The sequence below is a fragment of the Hyla sarda genome, chromosome 4, assembly GCF_029499605.1.
Source record: "Hyla sarda isolate aHylSar1 chromosome 4, aHylSar1.hap1, whole genome shotgun sequence".
In the NCBI taxonomy this organism is placed as follows: Eukaryota; Metazoa; Chordata; class Amphibia; order Anura; family Hylidae; genus Hyla; species Hyla sarda.
The window spans coordinates 397,947,869-397,973,736 of record NC_079192.1 but is presented as its reverse complement, the minus strand read 5'-3'; the positions used below and the strand labels follow the sequence as shown (position 1 = coordinate 397,973,736).

Here is a 25,868-nt window from a genome sequence, read left to right as displayed (position 1 = left end):
CTGTTGACCCTTTTTATGTAGGTGGGGCTTATCAGGGGGTGTGGCCTCTAGCAGAATGACACATTTGTTATACCGGGCATAAATTGTAAAGAAATAGATTTTAGCTTATGGAACCTAGACAGATACAAATGATGGAAAACATTTTTGGTAAAATTAGCATTTATTCCCTTCACACTTTTCGGAAGGGGCGTTTATTAAGAGGTGTGGGCCTCCTAAATGTGTATTTAATATAACTTTTTTTTTTTTTTCTCCCCCAATTCTTCAATAAAAATCACATGACTGGAATGAAAAAATAAAAATAAAAAATAAAAATCGGATAAAACGCCAAAAAAAACAACTACTATACCTATACACACAATTTATTATTATTATTTTTTATTTTATTTTTTTTTTTGAACAAAGACATCAAATACTACATCTTGGGAGTGAAAAATTAGGAGGTTTTTTTTTTTTTCTGGCCCAAAAAATTCCAAAAAAACACGTGTGTAATCCCAGGCTATGTGTATCCAAGATCTCACTTCTAAGGAGCCCTGCAGTTATATGCTAAGACATGTTGGATATATAAAATTATGTGGTGTCTTAAAACGGACATGTCCTTTAAAGGGGTATTCCAGGAAAAATACCCCTTATATCAACTGGCTCCAGAAGGTTAAACAGATTTGTAAATTACTTCTATTAAAAAATCTTAATCCTTTCATTAATTATCAGCTGCTGAAGTTGAGTTGTTGTTTTTTGGCCGGCAACAGTGCTCTCTGCTGACATCTCTGCTTGTCTCGGGAACTGCACAGAGTAGAAGAGGTTTGCTATGGGGATTTGCTTTTAAACTGGGTGGTTCCCGAGACAGGTGTCATCAGAGAGCACTTAGACAAAAAAATAACAACTCAACTTCAGCAGCTCATAAGTATTGAAAGGATTAAGATTTTTTTAATAGAAATAATTTACAAATCTGTTTAACTTTCTGGAGCCAGTTGATATATAAAAAAAAAGTTTTCCCCTGGATAACCCCTTCAAGGTGTTTATGGTATTTACAACATGTTAATTATCTTTTATTCTGAAAGAGAAATATATACAGCAATATTCGTGAAAGTGATCCTCCCCACCGCGGCCATATCTGTATTGAATTAAGTGGTGACATCATCACATATGACAGCTGATTTCAGGAGGGGATTACGGAAAATCCAAGTTGATCTGTATTAATATGAACTAGCATGAGGCACTCTACGTCAATATCTATGGAGAACATGTGCTTTGAGTTACATTATTGAGGAAACGGCATCGAGTGTACAGGGGCTGTTATGCATTTTGTCAGCGGAAAATGACCCACGATGCATTGCATTGTGGGAACTCTGCCAACCACAATAGGGACGCCAGCTGAGATCAATTTCCTTATCACATCTAAAAGAACACACAGGGCTAGAAAATGTTGTAATGTAAAGCTGACAACTTTATGTTTTTTTTCCCTGACAGGCCGTTCCTGATGCTCCCACCTTTGATGGAATGGATTCGTGTAGCCGTAGCTCATGCCGGATACCGTCGCAGTTTTTCTGTAGATAGTGATGATGTGCGACAGGCCGCCCGTCTTCTACTCCCCGGTGTGGACTGTGAACCACGGCAGCTCAAGTACGTGCATCGATGGAAACTCACTTGGGGTCTCCTATATTTAAAACTTTTCTCAAATTGCAGATTCTCGAAATACTAATCTGATCCTGGAAGGGGCTTCTGGCAAATATCAACCCTTCACCTATAAGCTTTATATTGTTTCGTAAAAAGTCACCCCATCCTAACAGTTAGCTAAAGAAGCCCTTAGGAGTACTTCTAACTAAGCACCACTTTGTCCACGTTGGGCACTTTCTGTCCATGGCCTACTAGGTCACATGGATTTAAAAGACTGGAGTCCCCTGCCTATAACTATTGCAAGATTTAGCTCTCGCTTTGAGTATTAAAGCGGTACTCCGGGATACAAAAACCTATCTCTGTCCTATTTGGGGGGCCTGACCGCTTAACCACCCCCTTCCCCCGGCATTCTCCCAGACGGGGCCCCGGCTCTCCATCGAAATGGCGTGTTTCAACCACCACGCGAAGCGGCAGCCGACACGTCCCCTCAATGCAGCTCTATCGGAGAGATTGCCGAGTGCAGTGCTTCGGCTCTCCCATTGACATGTATTGAGGGGGCGTGTGAGTGGAGTTTTTGATTAAATCATTAACCTGTCTAGGACTAAGGGTACGCCCTCTGCATTTCCGTTCACCACCGGTATCTGGGCAGTGAACAGAATGGGATGCCTGCTGAAATCATTCAGCAGGCATCCTGTGTCAACGTCTGGGGGGGTCCTCAATTCAAACCGACGATTTGCGGCAATTCCGGGTCATAAGGGTCTCCGGTGACCCAGAATATAAGGGTGAACGGGGCTGTCCAAGATAGCTCCGATCACCCTGAAGGGATGGGGGTGAGGAGGCACCCCTCCCATCCCTGCTATTGTTCAGTCAGAAGCGACCGACCAATAGCAGATCGGGGGGTTAAAGTTCGGGGCACAAATTTGAACCTCACACCGGCATTAGCCAGTATGGAGCGAGCTGCGCCGTATACACACTGCGGTCGGGCGTGTAAGGGTTAAGTCAACTCCTCCCAGTGCTCGGCACTGCTGGGAGAAAAGACAGTGGGCCTGTAATGGAGGGGCAAAATCGTGCCGCACGAGACCTGGGGAAGAGGGGGGGGGGCCTGGACCATGCCATACGAGACTCGGGGGTTGGGGTCAGGGACCTGGACCACGCCGCACGTGACCTGGGGAAGGCCGCACAAGACTGGGAGGGTGTTCTGCACCTTACACCGGAGAGTGTATAAGTTGAAAGCCACACCCCTCTTTTAGGCCATGCCCACCGAAATTATCGATAGGAAATCCCCTTAGCTGAAAAGGCTGGAAAGGGCATTTTCGGCCAAAAATTTTTGGAGGCCGAAATTTCGGTGCATCCTTAGTTAAAATGTCTTGTGGTTTTATGTAATACAAAACAATGTGGCATTAAAAAACAGACACAAAAAAAGGACTCAACAAAAGTGATGGCACCTTTAAATTAGATCATCACCACCACCACTGTGGGTGAAATTAGAGTAAATGTTAACTAGACATAGATGACTTGTATTACATTTTAGATCTGTTTTTTTGCGGAATCACCTAGAAGTCTCTGGTATAAAATGAATTATCTACATGGTACATTCAACTACAGCCGACCTGAGGCAGGAAATTATGGATATGTGGCGTACGTGCCACCCCGCTCCTCTCCACAAGCCTTTACTCCCGGAGGGGGAAATCTAATATACAGAAAATGGATTTAGATATGAGGAGCACGAGGTCGTGTCATAAATCAAATATAAGGAAATATGGATATGACACATTCCAGCTCAAATGCCATTTAACCCTGTATACAATCATATCCTATAGACTGGCAATTTACTTGCCCCTGGATAATAACTAATGCCTTTGGGAAATCTTAGGGGACTGTGTGGTGCCCAAAAGGAGGATGGGTGGAGTAGTCAAGGGCAGCCAAGAGTAGTAGTCCCTCAGGCAGGTAACTTGCAAAACTGTAGTAAACTTTACTAAAGTACTCATAATTCTGAGTATTGCAGTTCGCTATGGCAGGGTGTAAGATACAAATGACATGGATACCACATGGCACTAACTTCAGTGGGAAGTCCACAAAGAGTTAAGTGTTTGCAGAAGAGTACTTGCTCTGCTAGTCCCTCTTCCGGCTAGACAGTTCTTCTTGTAGCAGGAAGAGAGTACTTGAGATGAATGCCCTCTTGGTGTAGACTGTAGAGACAGTTTTGGGTAAAACCTTCTGAATGCCACATGGTGATCACTGTGACCGACCTAGAGCTGACTCAGGTGAACTTTAGTAACTGGAACTGAAGTTGACACTGGTTGATGAAAACTTGATACTGAACTAGGCCCAACCCATCTTTTTTCCTCACATGGCCTAGTAGGAGGCAGACAGCCACGTCTGCACACTACTCTGGTTAGGACAAAACTAACTGGTTTAAACTCTCTGTGGATAGAGACTTAGGAGACTCCTCCCTCAAACCTTTTGGCAGTTTCTATATAGAAACTAATCAGAGGGGAGTCATGTGGACAATGTTCCATACATGCTTACAGACACAATCCAACCAGTGGCGCAACTGGACCTGGGTGCGACTGCTACCTCTGCCCTACATATTTTCCCTGATGAGTGTCACACAGTGAATGGTTGGGAACACAACCACCATAGTTATGGCCACTTCTTCTGTACGTTTTATGATTGACTCCATCTTTGTCCTTCACAGGGCCGATGACTGTTTTTGCGCATCTCGCAAACTAGATGCGGTAGCCACAGAAGCCAAGTTTAAGCAAGACCTCGGATTTAGGATGCTCAACTGTGGAAGGACAGACCTGGTCAAGCAAGCTGTGACGCTACTCGGTCCTGAAGGAATCAACAGCATGAGTGAGCAAGTAAGTAGGATGCCATCTCCTGGATGTAATGGGTATGACATGATATGATGTATGCTGAAGGAGCAATGTGTCTCCATGAGAAGACCACCATGCTGGCAGAGTCTTATAGGTCATGCAATGCTTTCTGGGAAAAAGGTATGCAAACTATCTGTATCTCCCAAAGAAAAAGCACTATTGGAGGTAGCTGCTCTCTAAGACAATGCTTGACATCTTAAAGAACTTTAAAACAAGACTATGGATTAGCCAAACCAGATTCTCCTCCAAAAGGAAGAGTCACCTATCTGTAGACAGGTGACTGTTCTTGCCCAGTGTCGGTATAGAGCAAGGTAGAAAGGCCTGTTATGGGGGTTTAATGGGGTCAGTGTGGTTGTATGTAATATGTATAACACGTACAAAAATAACAGCATCAATAATATTGAAATGTAATTTTTTTGCCATTGTTTCTAGGGTATGACCCCACTAATGTACGCGTGTGTCAGGGGAGATGAAGCTATGGTACAGATGCTCCTGGATGCGGGTGCTGAACTTAATGTTGAGGTAATTAACATTAACTATATAGAGCAGTGTTTCCCAACCAGGGTGCCTAAAGATGGTGTCACCCTGGTTGGGAAACACTGATATAGAGATTGTCTACTAAGGCTGAGATCACTACCATTGCGACTGTCTCTTAGTTTTGTCTGGGTTTTGGAAATTTCACTTTGTCTTGAAGCCCAGTGACAAGCTGTCTTCAGCACCTGTGCTTATTTTGGCCACGCTGAAGGCCGGGACTGTCCAGAAAGGGAATGAAAGACCCCACTACCAACCTGCCTTTCATTCCATAAAAATCCAGGCCCAAAAACGGACTTAACTAAAGGTTCCTTAGAATTTATGGCCTGCTGTGGATTTTACACTATTCTGGATTTCCTTTGGGCTTTTCCCTGGATGAGATATGCACTTTCTGAAACCTGGTAGATACGTATGACAGGTACCTTGGGGAAATATAACGATTCCCACAATTCCTGTCACTGTCTCACAATGTGTTTTTAATACATGACCCAGGTTTCTGACGGTACATTATATGGAATGATAGAATTGCAGGATACTGTGGATCATTAATATAATGGTTCTTTATCTTATCTTCATTACAGGTCCCAAACACAGCTCATAAATATCCATCTGTTCACCCTGAAACCCGACACTGGACTGCGCTGACATTCGCTGTTCTCCAGGGACATATTCCTGTTGTACAGGTATCATGAGGCATGAGATAAATAGATACAAAGATTAAATCATAGGAGATGGATAGATATGATATAGATAGATAGATAGATAGATAGATATGAGATAGATAGATAGATAGATATGAGATAGATAGATATGAGATAGATAGATATGAGATAGATATAATATAGATATGAGATAGATAGATAGATAGATAGATATGAGATAGATAGATAGATAGATATGAGATAGATAGATATGAGATAGATAGATAGATAGATAATAGAAAGATATAAGATAGATAGATATAAGATAGATAGATATGAGATAGATAGATATAAGATAGATAGATAGAGGTTGTTTCCATGTATGATGTATGTACTTCTCTCCCTCAGTTACTTTTGGATGCAGGCGCCAATGTGGAGGGATCTTTAGAAGCAGGAGAAGAAAATTACTCAGAAACTCCGTTACAACTGGCAGCAGCTGCAGGCAAGTATTTTACTTGGCAGATACATTTACTATATAACCTTTTTTGGCTCTGGGAACCCCTCGGAAATTTATTTTTTCCTGCAGGGTACCCCTATCGAATTTGACGAGCAAAAAAAAAAAAGAGAAAAGGGGGGTAAACAGCCACAGTGCACAACATCAATTTATCTGTTAGCTATGTAGATTATAGCAACTCACAAGTGACGTCTTCTAAAATCAGCGTTGTTCCCTTCTTTTCTCCGTGTCATCATAATGACTTCTTCCAGCCTCAATTCTTCACCGTTAAACCTGTAAAACAAACCTATTGGGCTCCGCACTTTTCCTGCATCAGCCTCCAGATTCCCCTTTTACAAGTAAAGAGGAATACAGGGGCGTATAGGTGTACAGGCGTAACAGAGGGGTGTAGAATAGTGCACATGGCTGTAGAAGAGTGTACATGGGTGACAGTGCGGTGTAGAATAGTGTACATGGCTGTAGAAGAGTGTACATGTGTGGCAGAGTGGTGTAGGGTGTGACAGAGGAGTGTACGTGGGTGACCGATGGTTGTAGAAGAATGTATATGGGTAACAGAGAGGTGTAGAGGAGTGTACATGGGTAACAGAGGGGTGTTGAGGAGTGTACATGGGTGACAGAGGGGTGTAGAGGAGTGTACATGGGTAACAGAGGGGTGTTGAGGAGTGTACATGGGTGACAGATGGTTGTAGAAGAGTGTACATGGGTGACAGGGGGGGGCATATAGGTGTAAAGGGGTAACAGAGGGGCGTAGAAGAGTGTACATGGGTGACAGAGGGGTGTAGAGGAGTGTACATGGGTGACAGGGGGGCGTAGGGGGTGTACATGGGTAACAGGGGTATTGGGGGTGTAGAGGAGTGTACATGGGTGACAGAGGGGTGTAGAGGAGCGTACATGGGTGACAGAGGTGTAGAAGAGTGTTGTCACGATGCCGGCTGGCAGGTAGTGGATCCTCTGTGCCAGAGAGGGATTGGCGTGGACCGTGCTAGAGGATCGGTTCTAAGTCACTACTGGTTTTCACCAGAGCCCGCCGCAAAGCGGGATGGTCTTGCTGCGGCGGTAGTGACCAGGTCGTATCCCCTAGCAACGGCTCAACCTCTCTGGCTGCTGAAGATAGGCGCGGTACAAGGGAGTAGACAGAAGCAAGGTCGGACGTAGCAGAAGGTCGGGGCAGGCAGCAAGGATCGTAGTCAGGGGCAACGGCAGGAGGTCTGGAACACAGGCTAGGAACACACAAGGAAACGCTTTCACTGGCACTAAGGCAACAGGATCCGGCGAGGGAGTGAAGGGGAAGTGAGGTGATATAGGGAAGTGCACAGGTGTAAACACTAATTGGAACCACTGCGCCAATCAGCGGCGCAGTGGCCCTTTAAATCGCAAAGACCCGGCGCGCGCGCGCCCTAGGGAGCGGGGCCGCGCGCGCCGGGACAGAACTGACGGAGAGCGAGTCAGGTACGGGAGCCGGGGTGCGCATCGCGAGCGGGCGCTACCCGCATCGCGAATCGCATCCCGGCCAGAGGCGGTATCGCAGCGCCCCGGGTCCGTGGAACCGACCGGAGCGCTGCAGTGAGAGGAGTGTAGCGAGCGCTCCGGGGAGGAGCGGGGACCCGGAGCGCTCGGCGTAACAGTACCCCCCCCCTTGGGTCTCCCCCTCTTCTTGGAGCCTGAGAACCTGAGGACCAGACTTTTGTCCAGGATATTGTCCTCAGGTTCCCAGGACCTCTCTTCTGGACCACAACCCTCCCAATCCACTAAAAAGAAGGTTTTCCCTCTGACCTTTTTAGATGCCAAAATTTCTTTGACGGAGAAGACGTCCGAGGAGCCGGAGACAGGAGTGGGGGGAACAGATTTGGGAGAGAAACGGTTAATGATAAGTGGTTTAAGAAGAGAAACATGAAAGGCATTAGGAATACGAAGAGAAGGAGGAAGAAGAAGTTTGTAAGAGACAGGATTAATCTGGCGCAAAATCTTGAAAGGACCAAGATAGCGTGGTCCCAACTTATAGCTAGGGACACGGAAGCGGACATATTTGGCGGAGAGCCATACCTTGTCTCCAGGGGAAAAAATGGGAGGAGCTCTTCTCTTCTTATCCGCGAATCTCTTCATGCGTGAAGAAGCCTGTAAGAGAGAATTTTGGGTCTCTCTCCATATGATGGAGAGATCACGAGAAATTTCATCCACAGCGGGCAGACCAGAGGGCAAGGGGGTAGGGAGGGGGGGAAGAGGGTGACGGCCGTACACCACGAAAAACGGGGATTTGGAGGAAGATTCAGAGATTCTGAAATTATACGAGAATTCGGCCCAAGGTAGAAGATCTGCCCAGTCATCCTGGCGGGAGGAAACAAAATGTCGTAAATAGTCACCCAAGATCTGGTTAATTCTTTCTACTTGTCCATTGGATTGAGGATGGTATGCAGAAGAAAAATTTAATTTAATCTTGAGTTGTTTACAGAGAGCCCTCCAGAATTTAGACACAAATTGGACGCCTCTATCCGAGACGATCTGCGTAGGCAACCCGTGAAGACGAAAAATGTGTACAAAAAATTGTTTAGCCAACTGAGGCGCTGAAGGAAGACCAGGAAGAGGGATGAAATGGGCCATTTTGGAGAATCGATCAACGACCACCCAAATAACAGTGTTGCCATGGGATGGGGGTAAGTCAGTAATAAAATCCATACCAATCAGAGACCAAGGTTGTTCGGGAACAGGCAGAGGAAGAAGAAAACCAGCGGGCTTCTGGCGAGGAGTCTTATCCCGGGCACAGATAGTGCAGGCTCGCACAAAGTCCACCACATCAGTCTCTAGAGTCGGCCACCAATAGAAGCGAGAGATGAGTTGCACAGATTTCTTGATGCCCGCATGACCTGCGAGATGGGAGGAGTGACCCCATTTGAGGATTCCGAGGCGTTGGCGTGGAGAAACAAAGGTCTTTCCTGGTGGAGTTTGCCTGATGGAGGCTGGAGAAGTGGAAATCAGGCAGTCAGGAGGAATGATGTGTTGAGGAGAGAGTTCAATTTCAGAAGCATCTGAGGAACGAGAGAGAGCATCGGCCCTAATGTTCTTATCAGCAGGCCGAAAGTGAATTTCAAAATTAAATCGGGCAAAGAACAGAGACCACCTGGCCTGACGAGGATTCAGCCGTTGGGCAGACTCGAGGTATGAGAGGTTCTTGTGATCGGTGTAAATAATAACTGGAAATCTTGATCCCTCCAGCAGATGCCTCCATTCCTCAAGTGCTAATTTAATGGCTAGAAGCTCTCGATCCCCGATGGAGTAGTTCCTCTCCGCCGGAGAGAAGGTCCTAGAAAAAAACCCACAAGTAACAGCATGCCCGGAAGAGTTTTTTTGTAGAAGGACAGCTCCAGCTCCCACTGAGGAGGCATCAACCTCCAATAGGAAGGGTTTAGATGGGTCAGGTCTGGAGAGCACGGGAGCCGAAGAGAAGGCGGACTTGAGTCGTTTAAAGGCGTCTTCCGCTTGAGGAGGCCAAGACTTGGGATCGGCATTTTTTTTGGTTAAAGCCACAATAGGAGCCACAATGGTAGAAAAATGTGGAATAAATTGCCTGTAATAATTGGCGAACCCCAAAAAACGTTGGATGGCACGGAGTCCGGAGGGGCGTGGCCAATCTAAGACGGCAGAGAGTTTATCTGGATCCATTTGTAGTCCCTGGCCAGAGACCAAGTATCCTAGAAAAGGAAGAGATTGGCATTCAAACAGACATTTCTCAATTTTAGCATAGAGTTGATTGTCACGAAGTCTCTGAAGAACCATACGGACATGCTGGCGGTGTTCTTCTAGATTGGCCGAAAAAATTAGGATATCATCAAGATATACAACAACACAGGAGTATAACAGATCACGAAAAATTTCATTAACAAAGTCTTGGAAGACAGCAGGGGCGTTGCACAGGCCAAAGGGCATGACCAGATACTCAAAGTGTCCATCTCTGGTGTTAAATGCTGTTTTCCACTCATCCCCCTCTCTGATGCGGATGAGGTTATAGGCGCCTCTTAAGTCCAATTTAGTAAAGATGTGGGCACCTTGGAGGCGATCAAAGAGTTCAGAGATGAGGGGTAAGGGGTAGCGGTTCTTAACCGTGATTTTATTAAGTCCGCGGTAGTCAATGCAAGGACGTAGAGAGCCATCTTTTTTGGACACAAAGAAAAATCCGGCTCCGGCAGGAGAGGAGGATTTACGGATAAAGCCCTTTTTTAGATTCTCCTGGACGTATTCAGACATGGCAAGAGTCTCTGGGGCAGAGAGAGGATAAATTCTGCCCCGGGGTGGAGTAGTGCCCGGGAGGAGGTCGATAGGACAATCATAAGGCCTGTGAGGAGGTAGAGTCTCCGCTTGTTTTTTGCAGAAAACATCCGCGAAGTCCATATAGGCCTTAGGGAGACCGGTTACTGGAGGAAGCACAGAGTTACGGCAAGGGTTACTGGGAACCGGTTTTAGACAGTCCTTGGAACAAGAGGGCCCCCAACTCTTGATCTCCCCAGTGGACCAATCCAGGGTTGGGGAATGAAGTTGAAGCCAGGGAAGTCCAAGGAGAATTTCCGAGGTGCAATTGGGGAGGACCAAAAGTTCAATCCTCTCGTGATGAGATCCGATGCTCATTAGAAGGGGCTCCGTGCGGAAACGTATGGAACAGTCCAATCTTTCATTGTTTATACAATTGATGTAAAGGGGTCTGGTGAGACTGGTCACTGGGATGTTGAACCTGTTGACGAGAGAGGCCAAAATAAAATTTCCTGCAGATCCAGAGTCTAAGAAGGCCACAGAAGAGAAGGAGAAGGCAGAGGCAGACATCCGCACAGGCACAGTAAGACGTGGAGAAGCAGAGTGGACATCAAGGATTGTCTCACCTTTGTGCGGAGTCAGGGTACGTCTTTCCAGGCGGGGAGGGCGGATAGGACAATCCCTCAGGAAGTGTTCGGTACTAGCACAGTACAGGCAGAGGTTCTCCATGCGGCGTCGTGTCCTCTCTTGAGATGTCAGGCGAGACCGGTCGACCTGCATAGCCTCCACGGCGGGAGGCACAGGAACAGATTGCAGGGAACCAGAGGAGAGAGGAGCCGAGGAGAAGAAACGCCTCGTGCGAACAGAGTCCATATCTTGGCGGAGCTCCTGACGCCTTTCGGAAAAACGCATGTCAATGCGAGTGGCTAGGTGAATAAGTTCATGAAGATTAGCAGGCATTTCTCGTGCGGCCAGAACATCTTTAATGTTGCTGGATAGGCCTTTTTTAAAGGTCGCGCAGAGGGCCTCATTGTTCCAGGATAATTCAGAAGCAAGAGTACGGAATTGTACGGCATACTCGCCAACGGAAGAATTACCCTGGACCAGGTTCAACAGGGCAGTCTCAGCAGAAGAGGCTCGGGCAGGTTCCTCAAAGACACTTCGAATTTCCGAGAAGAAGGAGTGTACAGAGGCAGTGACGGGGTCATTGCGGTCCCAGAGCGGTGTGGCCCAAGCCAGGGCTTTTCCAGACAGCAGGCTGACTACGAAAGCCACCTTAGACCTTTCAGTGGGGAACTGGTCCGACATCATCTCCAAGTGTAATGAACATTGGGAAAGGAAGCCACGGCAAAGCTTAGAGTCCCCATCAAATTTATCCGGCAAGGATAGTCGTAGTCCAGAAGCGGCCACTCGCTGCGGAGGAGGTACAGGAGCTGGCGGAGGAGATGGTTGCTGGAGCTGTGGTAGTAACTGTTGTAGCATAACAGTCAGTTGAGACAGCTGTTGGCCTTGTTGCGCAATCTGTTGTGACTGCTGGGCGACCACCGTGGTGAGGTCAGCGACAACTGGCAGAGGAACTTCAGCGGGATCCATGGCCGGATCTACTGTCACGATGCCGGCTGGCAGGTAGTGGATCCTCTGTGCCAGAGAGGGATTGGCGTGGACCGTGCTAGAGGATCGGTTCTAAGTCACTACTGGTTTTCACCAGAGCCCGCCGCAAAGCGGGATGGTCTTGCTGCGGCGGTAGTGACCAGGTCGTATCCCCTAGCAACGGCTCAACCTCTCTGGCTGCTGAAGATAGGCGCGGTACAAGGGAGTAGACAGAAGCAAGGTCGGACGTAGCAGAAGGTCGGGGCAGGCAGCAAGGATCGTAGTCAGGGGCAACGGCAGGAGGTCTGGAACACAGGCTAGGAACACACAAGGAAACGCTTTCACTGGCACTAAGGCAACAGGATCCGGCGAGGGAGTGAAGGGGAAGTGAGGTGATATAGGGAAGTGCACAGGTGTAAACACTAATTGGAACCACTGCGCCAATCAGCGGCGCAGTGGCCCTTTAAATCGCAAAGACCCGGCGCGCGCGCGCCCTAGGGAGCGGGGCCGCGCGCGCCGGGACAGAACTGACGGAGAGCGAGTCAGGTACGGGAGCCGGGGTGCGCATCGCGAGCGGGCGCTACCCGCATCGCGAATCGCATCCCGGCCAGAGGCGGTATCGCAGCGCCCCGGGTCCGTGGAACCGACCGGAGCGCTGCAGTGAGAGGAGTGTAGCGAGCGCTCCGGGGAGGAGCGGGGACCCGGAGCGCTCGGCGTAACAAGTGTACATGGGTTACGGGGGCTTAGGGATTAACAGAGAGGTGTACATGGGTGACACATGGGTGTAGAAGAGTGTACATGGGTGACGGGGGTGGAGGGGTTGACAGAGGGGTGTACATGGGCTTAGAAGAGTGTTCATGGGTGACAGGGAGGCGTAGGGGTTGACAGAGGGGTGTACATGGGTGTAGAAGAGTGTACATGGGTGACAGGGAGGCATAGGGGTTGACAGAGGGGTGTACATGGGTGTAGAAGAGTGTACATGGGTGACAGGGAGGCATAGGGGGTGACAGAGGGGTGTACATGGTTAACAGCCATCAGTTTGTTCCAAACACTGAGCAGCGGAGTACCCCTTTAAGGTAACGTTAATTTATAAGGAAGGTATAGAAAACGTATTTGGACAAGTATAACAAGAGGCCAGAATGGCGTGGTCAGAGTTGGCATTGGCCTTTTGTCTCAATAGGATCATTGACTCTTGATGGTTGAAGAACCTCGGTGTTTGTGTTTGGTGTCACATATGGTCCCACTATTGGGAGGAGAGCCAGCTTAGGCTTTCTGTAATGAGCGGAGAAGGAATCCAGAGGAGGCTTCCACCAACCCTCTCCTGCAAAGAATGACTAGTCCGGTGTGTGAACAAGCATTAGGCACTCTTGACCCTAAGTGCAACCTAAGTACATTCAATCATATGGAAAATATTTGCTAAAATACCCCATCCTCTCCCGTCACTTCTGGTGACACAACGGTGTGCTCTACGTGCCGTACTTGTCTGATAACATTTCCTAAACTCTGTCTGTCCACAGGAAACTTTGAGCTTGTGAGTTTGTTGCTGGAGCGAGGAACAGATCCCATGATAGGAACAATGTACAGGAATGGAATCTCTACGGCACCTCAAGGAGACATGAATTCTTTCAGCCAGGCTGCTGCACACGGGCACAGGTAATTTATATACACTACCACTTGGGCTCTTACACGTAATTTTTGTCGTTCGCTAAATAATTGGAGAGGGAAAGAAGATTGGTGCTCACAAAAAAGATGTTATGTGTCTAAACCGCCATTATTCTACCAAAAATGCTCTACAAGTTCCTCCATCGTTGAGGTTCATACGTTTATTTTTTTCTTTGAGATATCACTAGTGGTAAGGATCTGTCCTACGATATTGCCTGCTAGGAGGGTGACTGTCTACATATATGAGTAAGGTAAACATCAAAGATTATATCTAGTCATCTGGCTGTGGTAGACCGCTCTGAATGGCTGCATTGTCCTCCCACTGTTGGTAGCCACCTAGGGTGCACATAGCAGTCCCAAAACACCAAATGGTAGGCAAACAGAAGAAAGCACAAGTTGGCGCCGCTGAGCTATCTGTAGGGCGTATTCTGGAAAGGCACAGTCATCATTACGGAAGTGGTGCTCATGGTGGTACTCAATCCTTAAAGGGGTACTTAGCTGATCAACGTTCGGAACAAACTTTTCCGAACGCTGGAGCCGGCACCGGGAGCTCGTGATGTCATAGCCTGCCCCCTCATGACTTCACGCCCCATCCCCTCAATGCAAGTCTATGGGAGGGGGCGTGACAGCCGTCACGCCCCCTCCCATAGACTTGCATTGAGGGGGCGGGGCGTGACATCATGAGAGGGTGGAGCTATTACGTCATGAGCTGCTGGCTCTAGCGTTCGGAGCAGTTTGTCCCAAACGCTGAGCAGCGGAGTACCCCTTTAAAGTCCAAGATTTGATAATATCCAATAGTATGCAAAATGAGCAGACAGCACTCACCATATACTTGAAATGACGCTTTATTCCGTGATGCAAAGCAGGAGTACAAACAGGTGCTTAATGGAAGCAACCATTGTCAATAGCATGTTTGTCAATAGTATGTTTTAGTTTAGGGATAAGTAGCTGATGGCTGGGGGGGTCCTACTGCTGGGGCCCCCTCCCGCGATCTCCGGAAGGGGACCCTGGCCCTCAGTAAGGAGCGTGTGTTGTCGACCATTTGTTTCTATGGGAGCACGGATGATGCCCGGGTGCTGTACTCGGGTCTCATCGGCACTCCCATAGAAATGAAGCTTCTCACTGACAGCCGGGGTTCTGTTCCGGAGATCGTGAGGGGGAGTTCCAGCAGTAGGACCCACTACGATCAGCTACTGATCACCTATCCTGTGGATAGGGGATACGTAAATTTTGGTTGGACTTCTCCTTTAAGATCCTCAAAGTGAATATTTGCCAATGTTCAGCCCCTCCTAGACATTACTCCAATTTCGGGTCAAGTATGTGGAAAAGCGAGCGGAAACTCCCTCCTCTTTGTCACTAGAGGATTTTGTCACTAGAGGATTGTGGATTTGCAGAGAAGGTGCTTTACTGAGGTATCCTTCTACATGTATAGCAAGTAAATGTTTTGAGTCTGATTTAGCAATAAAGAGGCTACAAAGAGCACCTTTGGTGCGGAAGGACAATATCATGATAAAATGTGGACAAGCCATTGAGTACAATTGTGTAATACTGAAGTTCTCCTCTGGTGGCACTGCAGGGAAATTGATTACTTGTTTCAACAGTCTAAGAAACAATATACAAAAAAAAAAAACAATAATGAAAAGTGGACCAACGTGGTAAGTAAGATGTAAGTAAAAGAGGCAGGACTATGACAATTTACCAATAGTGTCCATGAAAGTGGCTGTCAGTACTTAAAGGGGTACTCCGTTTGGAAAACATTATTTTTTAAATAAACTAGTGCCAGAAAGTTAAACAGATTTGTAAATGACTTCTATTAAAAAATCTTTTCCCTTCCAGTAATTCTTTTCTTTTTGAATTTCTTTTTTTGTCTTGTCCACAGTACTCTCTGCTGACACCTGATTCCCGCATCAAGAACTGTCCAGAGCAGCATAGGTTTGCAATGGGGATTTTCTCCTGCTCTGGACAGTTCCTCATTGCAGACCTATGCTGCTCTGGACAGTTCCTGACATGGACAGAGATATCAGCAGAGAGCACTGTGGACAAGACAAAAAATAAATTCAAAAAGAAAATAATTTCCTCTGTAGCATACAGCTGCTAAAAAGTACTGGAAGGGTAAATATTTTTTAATAGAAGTCATTTACAAATCTGTTTAACTTTCTGGCACCAGTTAATTTAAAAAAAAAAAATTCCAACGGAGTACCCCTTTAAGTACTGACAGCCACTTTCATGGACACTATTGGTAAAAAAAAAAAAGTTTTCCACCGGAGCACCCCTTTAATATATGTAAAAACTTGAGCAGTAAGTAAAATATTTAGTAATTTTTTGGGGAACCTAATCAATATTCCCTCATTTATTATTTAGGAATGTATTTCGGAAGCTGCTGTCCCAGCCCGAGAAAGAGAAGAGTGACATCTTATCCCTGGAAGAGATTCTAGCTGAAGGCACAGATCTGCCCGATACGACCAACGCTACCTTGTGTCCGAGTCGAAACAGCAAAGCTAAACTGAAGGCACTAAAAGAGGCCATGTATCACAGCGCCGAACACGGATATGTGGATATAACCATCGATATAAGAAGTTTAGGTGAGTCCATTTTTGATTTGTAACATTTTTGGGGCTTCCGCCTTCCTCTCCTATGGGGCCCTAGAAATTATAGGGCCCCATAACAATATTCTGAATGAATTTCCCCCAAAAAGGAAGGAAAAGACCAAGTAGATACTACATGTAGATATAAAGTGTGTGTCAAATGTTGACATTGTTTGGGTGTTCAAAGTCCGAAAGTGCCAAATTACTGAAATATATTATTTATGTAGAGTAGAGTATATATTATTTATATATTATCTAGTAGACAGAGTGCAGGGCATGGTTAACCAGTGTTTATAGTTCTGTACACCCTTAAAGAGGTACTCCACCCCTAGACATCTTATCCCCTAACCAAAGGACCCCCGCAATCTCCTTGCTGCACGCAGCGTTCGTTTAGAGCGTCGGGTGCAGTGCCGGAGGCTTGTGATGTCACGGCCACGCCCCCTCAATGCTTTAGATAACCAATTCTTTTGTTCTTTGGTGACTATCTTTTGCGAATGGGGGTATGTTGTCTGTTTCCCATTAGGTAAGTGATACGCGTTGGTTTTTAATATGTGAGAGCTCTATGGACATTCCATGGACTAGTTTCCTCTAATGCTACCTGTGTTGTATTCATTTCTTATAGATTACTTGGGATTTTATAATTTCCTACTCCATTAATCGCCGGATATCTTTTTTGATGGATCTTTGTCCACAAGTTCCATATATATATATATATATATATATATATATATATATATATATATATGTGGTTATAACTATATGTACAGTATATAGCTATTTTTTTCCATACTGCACCTTATAAGTTTAGTAGTAGTCCCCTATGAGGAGTTCCCTATAGCCACCTTGAGGCAACACAGTAAACATATATCTTCTGTATTCGAGGCTATTTCTGAAGTTCACACAATAAGTCCTTAGCGGAGTCAGTGCTTGCACTACAAGAACGTGAGTCACAGACTTCTACCTTCATTACAGGAGCCTGGGCTTATGTTACAAAAATTCAATGTGACAGCAGAATTAATCCGGTTCTATCCTGAAAGAAAAATTACCATTTCGTTCCTAAAACTCTAAAAACATCATAAAAAGTTCCTACATTCCGATGACATGCCTCCCGCAGATCCACGGCGCCCCTTCCAGCAACTAATGAGCCATATGTTTCATTTGCCACCTGGGGGCCTTGAAGACCAGCAGTGCTCGGGAGGAAGCATGCCCCAGGCGCTAGGTTGTACTTTGCCTTTTAGGGTCCATTTATTAAGCTTCTTAATATAGAAACAAACCAAGTGCAGAGCATCGAGATTGAGATACATACTCTACTATTGTACTGCACCAACATATGATCCCTATACTAGAAGGGAAGAATCAAAATGTAGAGCAATGGACTGGGGCCAGACTTGGGTCTACTAGAGGTAATAGTTTTTCAGGTATACCTGCCAACTAATGGGTATTTTTGAATCAACCCCCATTGGGAAATTTTTGGCTCCAATGTAAGCTCCATATGAGATTTACTAAGGGCCCACCCATTGGCCAGTCTATCCTTTAAGGCAACAATTGTCACACAATGTCCGGCAGCTGCATCGGCAGAGATAACACCTTTTCTGCTCCCAAAACAATACCTTTATAGGGATATATATATATATTTTTTTTTATAAGGCAATGGCATATGTCTAGGATATGCAATCAATTTATTGACAAGGGCCCTCAATGATCCTAAAAAGCGAGGGGCAGCAAAACTTATTCAACACTGCAGCTACTTGAATGTTTTTCCATGCTCCGAGCTCCCCGATTGGGCAAGGAACCGGATGAAAGGTCAGGATGTAAGGTCGGGATGTAAGGTCGGGATGTGAGGATGGGAAAGGAGGAGGGGATAAGAGGTTGGAATGTGAGGTTGTGATATGAGGACAGGATGTCAGGTTGGGATATAAAATCAGGATATGAGCTTGGGATATGAGGTCAGGAAACAAGGACCAGATAAGAAATCGGGAAATGAGGATGGGATTTGAGGTCAGCATATTAGGATGGGAAATGAGGATGGGATTTGAGGTCAGCATATTAGGATGGGATATGAGGACGGGATTTGAGGTCGGGATATGAAAACAAGATATGAGTATCGGATATGAGATTGGAATATAAGGATGGGATATGAGGTTCTGGATATGAAATTGGGATATGAGGATGGAATATGAGATCAGGATATTAGTAATCGATACAGTCATGGCCGTAAATGTCGGCACCCCTGAAATTTTTCTAGAAAATGAAGTATTTCTCCCAGAAAAGGATTGCAGTAACACATGTTTTGCTATACACATGCTTATTCCCTTTGTGTGTATTGGAAATAATACAAAAAAGGGAGGAAAAAAGCTAATTCGACATAATGTCACCAAACTTCAAAAAATGGGCTAGACAAAATTATTGGCACCCTTAACTTAATATTTGGTTGCACACCCTTTGGAAAAAATAACTGAAATCAGTGGCTTCTTATAACCATCAATAAGCTTCTCACACCTCTCAGCCGGAATGTTGGAGCACTCTTCCTTTACAAACTGCTCCAGGTCTCTCTTATTGGAAGGCGCCTTTTCCCAACAGCAATTTGAAGATCTCTCCACAGGTTTTCAATGGGATTTAGATCTGGACTCATTGCTGCCACTTCAGAACTCTCCAGCACTTTTTTGCCATCCATTTCTGGTGCTTTTTGACATATGTTTGGGGTAATTGTCCTGCTGGAAGATCCAAGATCTCGGATGCAAACCCAGCTTTCTGACACTGGGCTGTACAGTGCAACCCAAAATCCATTGGTAATCCTCAGATTTCATGATGTCTTGTACACATTCAAGGCACCCAGTGCCAGGGGCAGTAAAACAACCCCAAAACATCATTGACCCTCCCTCATATTTCACTGTAGGTACTGTGTTCTTTTCTTTGTGCCTCATTCCATTTACGGTAAACAGTAGAATGATGTGCTTTACCGAAAAGCTCTATCTTGGTCTCATCTGTCCACAAGATGTTTTCCAGAAGGATTTTGGCTACCTCAAGTTCATTTTGGCAAAATGTAGTCTTGTTTTTTTATGTCTCTGTGTCAGCAGTTGGGTCCTCCTGGGTCTCCTCCATAGTGTTTCATTTCATTTAAATGTCGACAGATAGTTCCCGCTGACACTGATGCTCCCTGATCCTGCAGGACAGCTTGAATATCTTTGGAACTTGTTTGGGGCTGCTTATCCACCATCCAGACTATCCTGCGTTGATACCTTTCATCAATTTTTCTCTTCCGTCCATGCTCAGGGAGATTAGCTACAGTGCCATGGGTTGAAAACTTCTTGATAATGTTGCTCACTGTGGACAAAGGCAAATCTAGATCTCTGGAGATGGACTTGTAACCTTTAGATTGTTGATATTTTTCCACAATTTTGGTTCTCAAGTCCTCTGACAGTTCTCTTCTCCTCTTTCTGTTGTCCATGCTTAGTGTGGCACACACAGACGTTATGTCCAATTTGCTTTTTTTCCTACCTTTTTTTATTTAGTTCCAATACACAGAAGGGGAATAAACATGTGTATAGCAAAACATGTCTTACTAAAATCCTTTTCTGTGAGAAATACTTCATTTTCTAGAAAAATTTCAGGGGTGCCAACATTTTAGGCCATGACTGTATGTGGATGGAATATGAGGATGGAATATGAGGACGGGATATGAAGACTGGATATGAAGTTGGGATATGAGGATGGGATATGAGGATGGGACATGAGGTCGGGATATGAAGACCAGATATAAGGACAGGAAATTAGGATGGGATGTAAGATCGGGATATAAGGATGGGATATAAGGATGGAATATGAGGTCGGGATATAAGGATGGAATAGGAGGTCGGGATATGAGGATGGAATAGGAGGTCGGGATATGAGGATGGAATAGGAGGTCGGGATATGAGGATGGAATAGGAGGTCGGGATATGAGAATGAAATATGAGGTCGGGATATGAGGATGGAATATGAGAATGGGATATGAGATCAGGATATGAGGACAGGATATAAGCACAAGAGAGGTAGGAAGACCAGGCAATGCCAGATACTCTGCTAGTAGAGAATGGAGAGTAGTATTCTAGATTAAAAGGGATTGCATTTAGAGTCTTAAAAGGGCGTTGTCATCTAATGACAGGGGAGGCGGAGGTCAATTTGGAAGGAGTTTACTCTGTAAAGGAAACCTCTCAAGTTAAAAAGTTAAGTCTGCAGGCAGAATTGTATAGAGCAGGAGGAGCTAACAAGATTGACATACTGCCCTGTGGCTTAGGAGTCCAGTGGGCGGTCCCTACTGAGTGATAGACATATCACTGGAGTCCTACACCCAGAATGAGTTGAACTGAATTTTATTAGTGTTGAGCGGCATATGCCATATTCGAATTCGCGAATATTCGCGAATATATGACGAATATTGGTGATATATTCGCGAACATTCGCATATTCGTAATATTCTCGTCTTATTTTCGCGTATGCGAAAATCAACATATGAGAAAACTAGCATATGCGAACATTAACCTAAGCGAAACTTCGCATATGCGAACATAAATGAAATTCGCGCATGCAAAAATCTAAACATCCGAAAACTATCGCATGCGAACATTAGCATTGCAAAAAATTCGTATATGCGAAAATGTACAAGTGAAAATTCATATATGCGAACATTTACAGACGAACATTACCATATATGTGCGAAAATTTGTGTATGCGAACATTAACATAAACGAAAATTCGCATATGTATATTTCCGCATATGCGAAAATTTGCACGCCAGTCTCACACAGTAGTATTAGAGCCTTCTTTACACCACACAAGCTGGAAGCGGAGAGGGATGATCACTGTGATGTGTACTGTGAAAAAAAATAAAATAAAAATACGAATATTCGTAATCATGAATATGTAGTGCTATATTCGCGAATATTCGCGAATTCGTGAATATGCGATATTCGCGAATAAAATTCGCATTGCGAATATTCGCGAACAACACTAAATTTTATGTCATATAATTAATATATATATATATATATATATATATATCAATCTGCTCAGCTAATTTTGGTCTAAAACAGTGGTCTCCAAACTGACACCCTCCATCTTTTGCAAAACTACTACTCTGAGCAAGGCCAGGCATGCTGAGAGTTGTAGTCTTGCAACAGCTGGAGCGCCACCGCCTGTAGATTGGACTGTATTTCCAATGTGACGGGTTCCCTTTAAGTAAAGCCTTTCGTCGATGGCCATCTCCCAAACATGCGCTATATATATTTTTATCTCAGTCAAAAGACGTAGGCAGCGCAAATGTCCGGGCCTTAGTAATGGTTAATGAAGTGATGCCTTATAATTTAATTTCCACTAACTCGGTTACATTTGTCGTTTAAAATCCCCTCGCTGGATGTAAATTGCTTTTTTTAGTACAATCCACAAACCCTGGTAATTGAAGGTTTCAGAATTAAAAGAAAACCCCGAGCCGGAGTCACAGGTGTTTAAATCGACTCCCCGCTGTGCGGAAATGGAACTTTCCTGGAGAAGGATAAGACATTTTTATTCGACATTCGGTATTGCTCGAAATAATAAAGAGCAGAATACTGTAAACGGATTGATTTAGGTAAAAGGTTTTTCTAACTAAAAATACCGATTTGGTTTTGCAGGTTTACGACGGTGAGCTAAGTGGGGCACTCCATGCCAGGCTTGGCATCCTCAGTAGGACTGTGGTTGAGATATACTGTGTCAGGGGACATTAGGACATTGCTGGCATTGGTGGTTTCCATTGAAAGTTCTCTGTTCTATAGCCATGCATATGGGTAGATTAAAGGGATACTCCGCAGAAGAAAGAAAAAATGTCAGAATGTGTCCAGAAAGTTATACAGAATTGTAAATAGCTTCTATTTAAAAATCTTAATCCTTCCTGTACTTATCAGCTGCTGTATACTCCAGAGGAAGTTGTGTAGTCCTTTTCAGTCTGACCACAGTGCTCTCTGCTGCCACCCCTGTTTGTGTCAGGAACTGTCTGGAGCAGGAGAAAATCCCCATAGCAAACCTCTCCTGCTCTGGAAAGTTCCTGACATGGACAGAGGTGGCAGCAGAGAGCACTGTGGTCAGACTGGAAAGAACTACACAACTTCCTCTAGAGCATACAGCAGCTGATAAGTACTGGAAAGATTAAGATTTTTTAATAGAAGTAATTTACAAATCTGTTTAACTTTCTGGCATCATTTGATTTAAAAGGGTACTCCACCCCTAGAAATTTTATCCCATATCCAAAAGGATAGGGGATAAGATGTCATCACGGGGGGCCCTGCCGCTGTGAACCCCCATGATCTCTCCTGCAGCAGCCCTGTCATCTGGTGCATGAAGCAGGGGCTGGAGGATCGTGACGTCATGGTCCCACCCCCTTGTGACGTCACAGCAAGCCCCCTTAATGCAAGTCATGCAAGGCATGACGGCTGCCACACCTCCTCCCATAGATTTGCATGAAGGGGGCGGGGCATTACATCGCTCCATGCACCAGATGACAAGGGTGCTGCAGAAGAGATCGCGGGGGTTCCCTCTCCTTTGGAATACCCCTTTAAGGGCAGATTTTACTGGTCATGTGCTTATGGCACCCCTGTGTTCTGTCCTAGCAAATATAAAGTAATTGGGGGAGATTTATCAAAACTTGTGGAGAGGAAAAGTTGACCAGTTGGCCATAACAACCAATCGGATTGTTTCTTTCATTTTTAAAGGGCCTCTGAAAACCAAAATAAACGATCTTATTGGTTGCTATGAGCAACTGGTCAACTATTCCTCTGCACAGGTTTTGATAAATCTCCCCAATTGTTTGAGGTGTGGGTATGTATTTCAGTGGCCCTAAGTGCCAAGGTCAATATGTGTCCCGCATAAGCTTGTAACAGGTTCTTCCTGATGTTTCCTTGTAGGAGTGCCATGGACCCTTCACACTTGGCTGGAATCCCTGCGCATATCATTTCACCAACACAGACGTCCTCTTATCCAGTGCTTACTGAAAGAGTTCAAGTCGATTCAAGAGGAGGAGTATACGGAAGAGTTGATCACACAGGGTCTGCCGCTGATGTTTGAGATTCTGAAAGCTAGCAAGGTATTCATGTCCACTGTATGGATACATATACATACTCAATTATTAGCTTTAAAGGTATCATTGAAGAAGACCATATAAGACCATAGAAGGAACAAACCTTGTATTGGGGGACCCCGATACATTGAATGAGTTGTTGAAGAACTTACCGAAGCACTATGGCAGACAACTCTCTTGCCTGACCAGCAAGTAGCAAGTTTGGAGTAAGTAGGCAGAATGGTGTTTTTGCACATGGGCCCTCTTTACTTACCCCCATCTAATGGAAACATCCAGGAAAGAACTAAGATCTCTTACGGCTGAGAGGTTGCCACATTTTTAAACAGACTAGTCTGTCCACTGTGGACTCCAGAGGACAGATTGACACCACTGTATTTAGATTAGATTGCCTTGACTGGGTTGTGACCACCAAAAGCAGACTGAAAAAGGGGCATTAAAGGGGCACTGCTGCTTAAATATTTTTGGGGTATTTCGTAGAGACATCTGAAAAGTTTTTCATCTGTCAGGGTCTGGTGTTCAGACCCTAGCCAATAGCTTGAACGAGGCAGGACAAGTGCACTTGTGCACTTGTCCTGCCTCGTTCAAGCTATTGGCTGGGGGTCTGAACACCAGACCATGACCGATGAAAAACTTTTCAGATGTCTCTACGAAATATGAAAAAATAAATAAATTTAAGTGGCAGTGCCCCTCTAATGGTGCTGCCCATTAGCTCAGACCCTGACCAATCAAAACTCTTGACATGTCTCTAGGACATGTTAAAGCCCTGCCCTGGGAACACCTCCTTATGCAGTCACATTTTGGTCATATATCACCAGTATACATCGGCAAATAAGCAAAAATGTATGACTGCTATGACACACTCCTAGAAGGCCCATTGAGGGTAATAGACCAGAGGGTAATAGAACGTTGTCTACTACTGACTGTGTTTAGTCTATTGGTCAATCTAGAGATGGAAATATAGTAATACAGCCTAAAACATAGATAGGGGCAGTTAGGTAGTACTGTGGCAATATGTTATTACCCCTTTGTTTCCTGCTAGTAACGCTACTGTAGTTGGGTTATTTTTTACCTTATTTTCAAACCCGGAAGCTGGTTACTTCATTAGTTTGCTGGCTTTTTTCGACCACCGTTTTTTTTCAGCCGTCGCCATCTTTCCATCGCTACGTCACCCTGTGTTGGAGGCCAGCCTGCCCCACACTCCGTACGTGCCCGCCTCCCGCGCTGATGAATATTCCACCGTCACAATCGCGGACCTCCTTCCTTTCAGCTTCTTATATGCTGATTGCTGATTGGGCTGCTCGCGGCGAATCGGCTCCGTTGTTGGGCGCATGCGCAGTTCGTCCTCGGTCGGGAGGGTCATCTGCGCATGTGCCATTGTGTTTTCAGCTTCGGGGCTGACGCGCTGGGGGTATTGTTAACACTCACGAAGGTTTGCTAGGCGCTCTCTGGCATATGAACCTCCCCACCGAGGACGAACTGCGCATGCGCCCAACAACGGAGCCGATTCGCCGTGAACAGCCCAATCAGCAATCAGCTTATAAGAAGCTGAAAGGAAGGAGGTCCGCGATTATGACGGTGGAATATTCATCAGCGTGGGAGGCGGGCACGTACGGAGCGTGGGCCAGGCCGGCCTCCAACACAACACCCTGCAGGGTGACGTAGCGATGGAAAGATGGCGGCGGCTGAAAAAAAACAGTGGTCGAAAAAAGCTAGCAAACTAATGAAGTAACCAGCTTCCGGGTTTGAAAATAAGGTAAAAAATAATCCAACTACAGTAGCGTTACCAGCAGGAAACAAAGGGGTAATAACATATAGACACAGTACTACCTAACTGCCCCAAGAAGGTTAAAGCAGTGGAGAACCCCTTTAAAGAATTCTTGATTTTTTCCTTGGCTTCTTTACCAAGGGTCTTCGAAAACTGCTTGTAAATTATCACTTTATATTTCCAATGGACGTTTGTGCTTGGCTGCAGGATGTCCATTTGACATAGTGCCAAGATCTTGTGCCAGGAGGGCTTGTCATGAAAAATATTTCTTCTGCCTTGTACAGAAACTGTATAACTATTAACACACATGGTTTCACCTCATCACAGAACAAGCTCCCATGCCACTAATAAAAAATGACTTAGGTGCCACCTTCAGGACCAACCAATGAATCTGGAAGTTCTCCGCCGTGGCCTCGCTTCATAAATCTCTCTACTAATTGCTTTATATGCTGACCTGGCGTTTCAGAAGTTAAACTGGGTCTGTAAATGGAGATAAGTGGATGTGTACGCTTATATAGTACTGATGAGAGATTGTTATAGTAAAGTTCACTCGATAATAGAGAGAACTAGAAGAAGATGTGCTTTGCCAGATGTCGCCTGTACTTGCAATATGTCTATGCATGTTGGTATGTGAAGGGCTACCTACCATCGAGCAAGACCATTCCACTGTTGTCCGACCTAGTAGGTGGAAGCATTAGCATACCAACAATGGAGGCAGAGTACAGGTCACTTGGGGGCTGCTACCAGGAAGACACCCCTCC

At 45.4% G+C, this 25,868-nt stretch overlaps 1 protein-coding gene across 6 annotated transcripts in view; it reads left to right on the top strand.

The window, feature by feature from the left end:
- ABTB3 (ankyrin repeat and BTB domain containing 3) overlaps positions 1–25,868 on the top strand; it is a 217,745-nt gene that overhangs the window by 178,207 nt on the left and 13,670 nt on the right. For all 6 annotated transcript variants that reach the window (XM_056517283.1, XM_056517279.1, XM_056517278.1 and 3 more), the window contains 8 exons: positions 1,468–1,620; positions 4,313–4,478; positions 4,926–5,015; positions 5,606–5,707; positions 6,074–6,167; positions 13,526–13,661; positions 16,032–16,252; positions 23,170–23,348. In XM_056517283.1, coding sequence (XP_056373258.1) covers positions 1,468–1,620; positions 4,313–4,478; positions 4,926–5,015; positions 5,606–5,707; positions 6,074–6,167; positions 13,526–13,661; positions 16,032–16,252; positions 23,170–23,348 — 1,141 coding nt within the window. The remainder of the gene's footprint in view (positions 1–1,467; positions 1,621–4,312; positions 4,479–4,925; positions 5,016–5,605; positions 5,708–6,073; positions 6,168–13,525; positions 13,662–16,031; positions 16,253–23,169; positions 23,349–25,868) is intronic.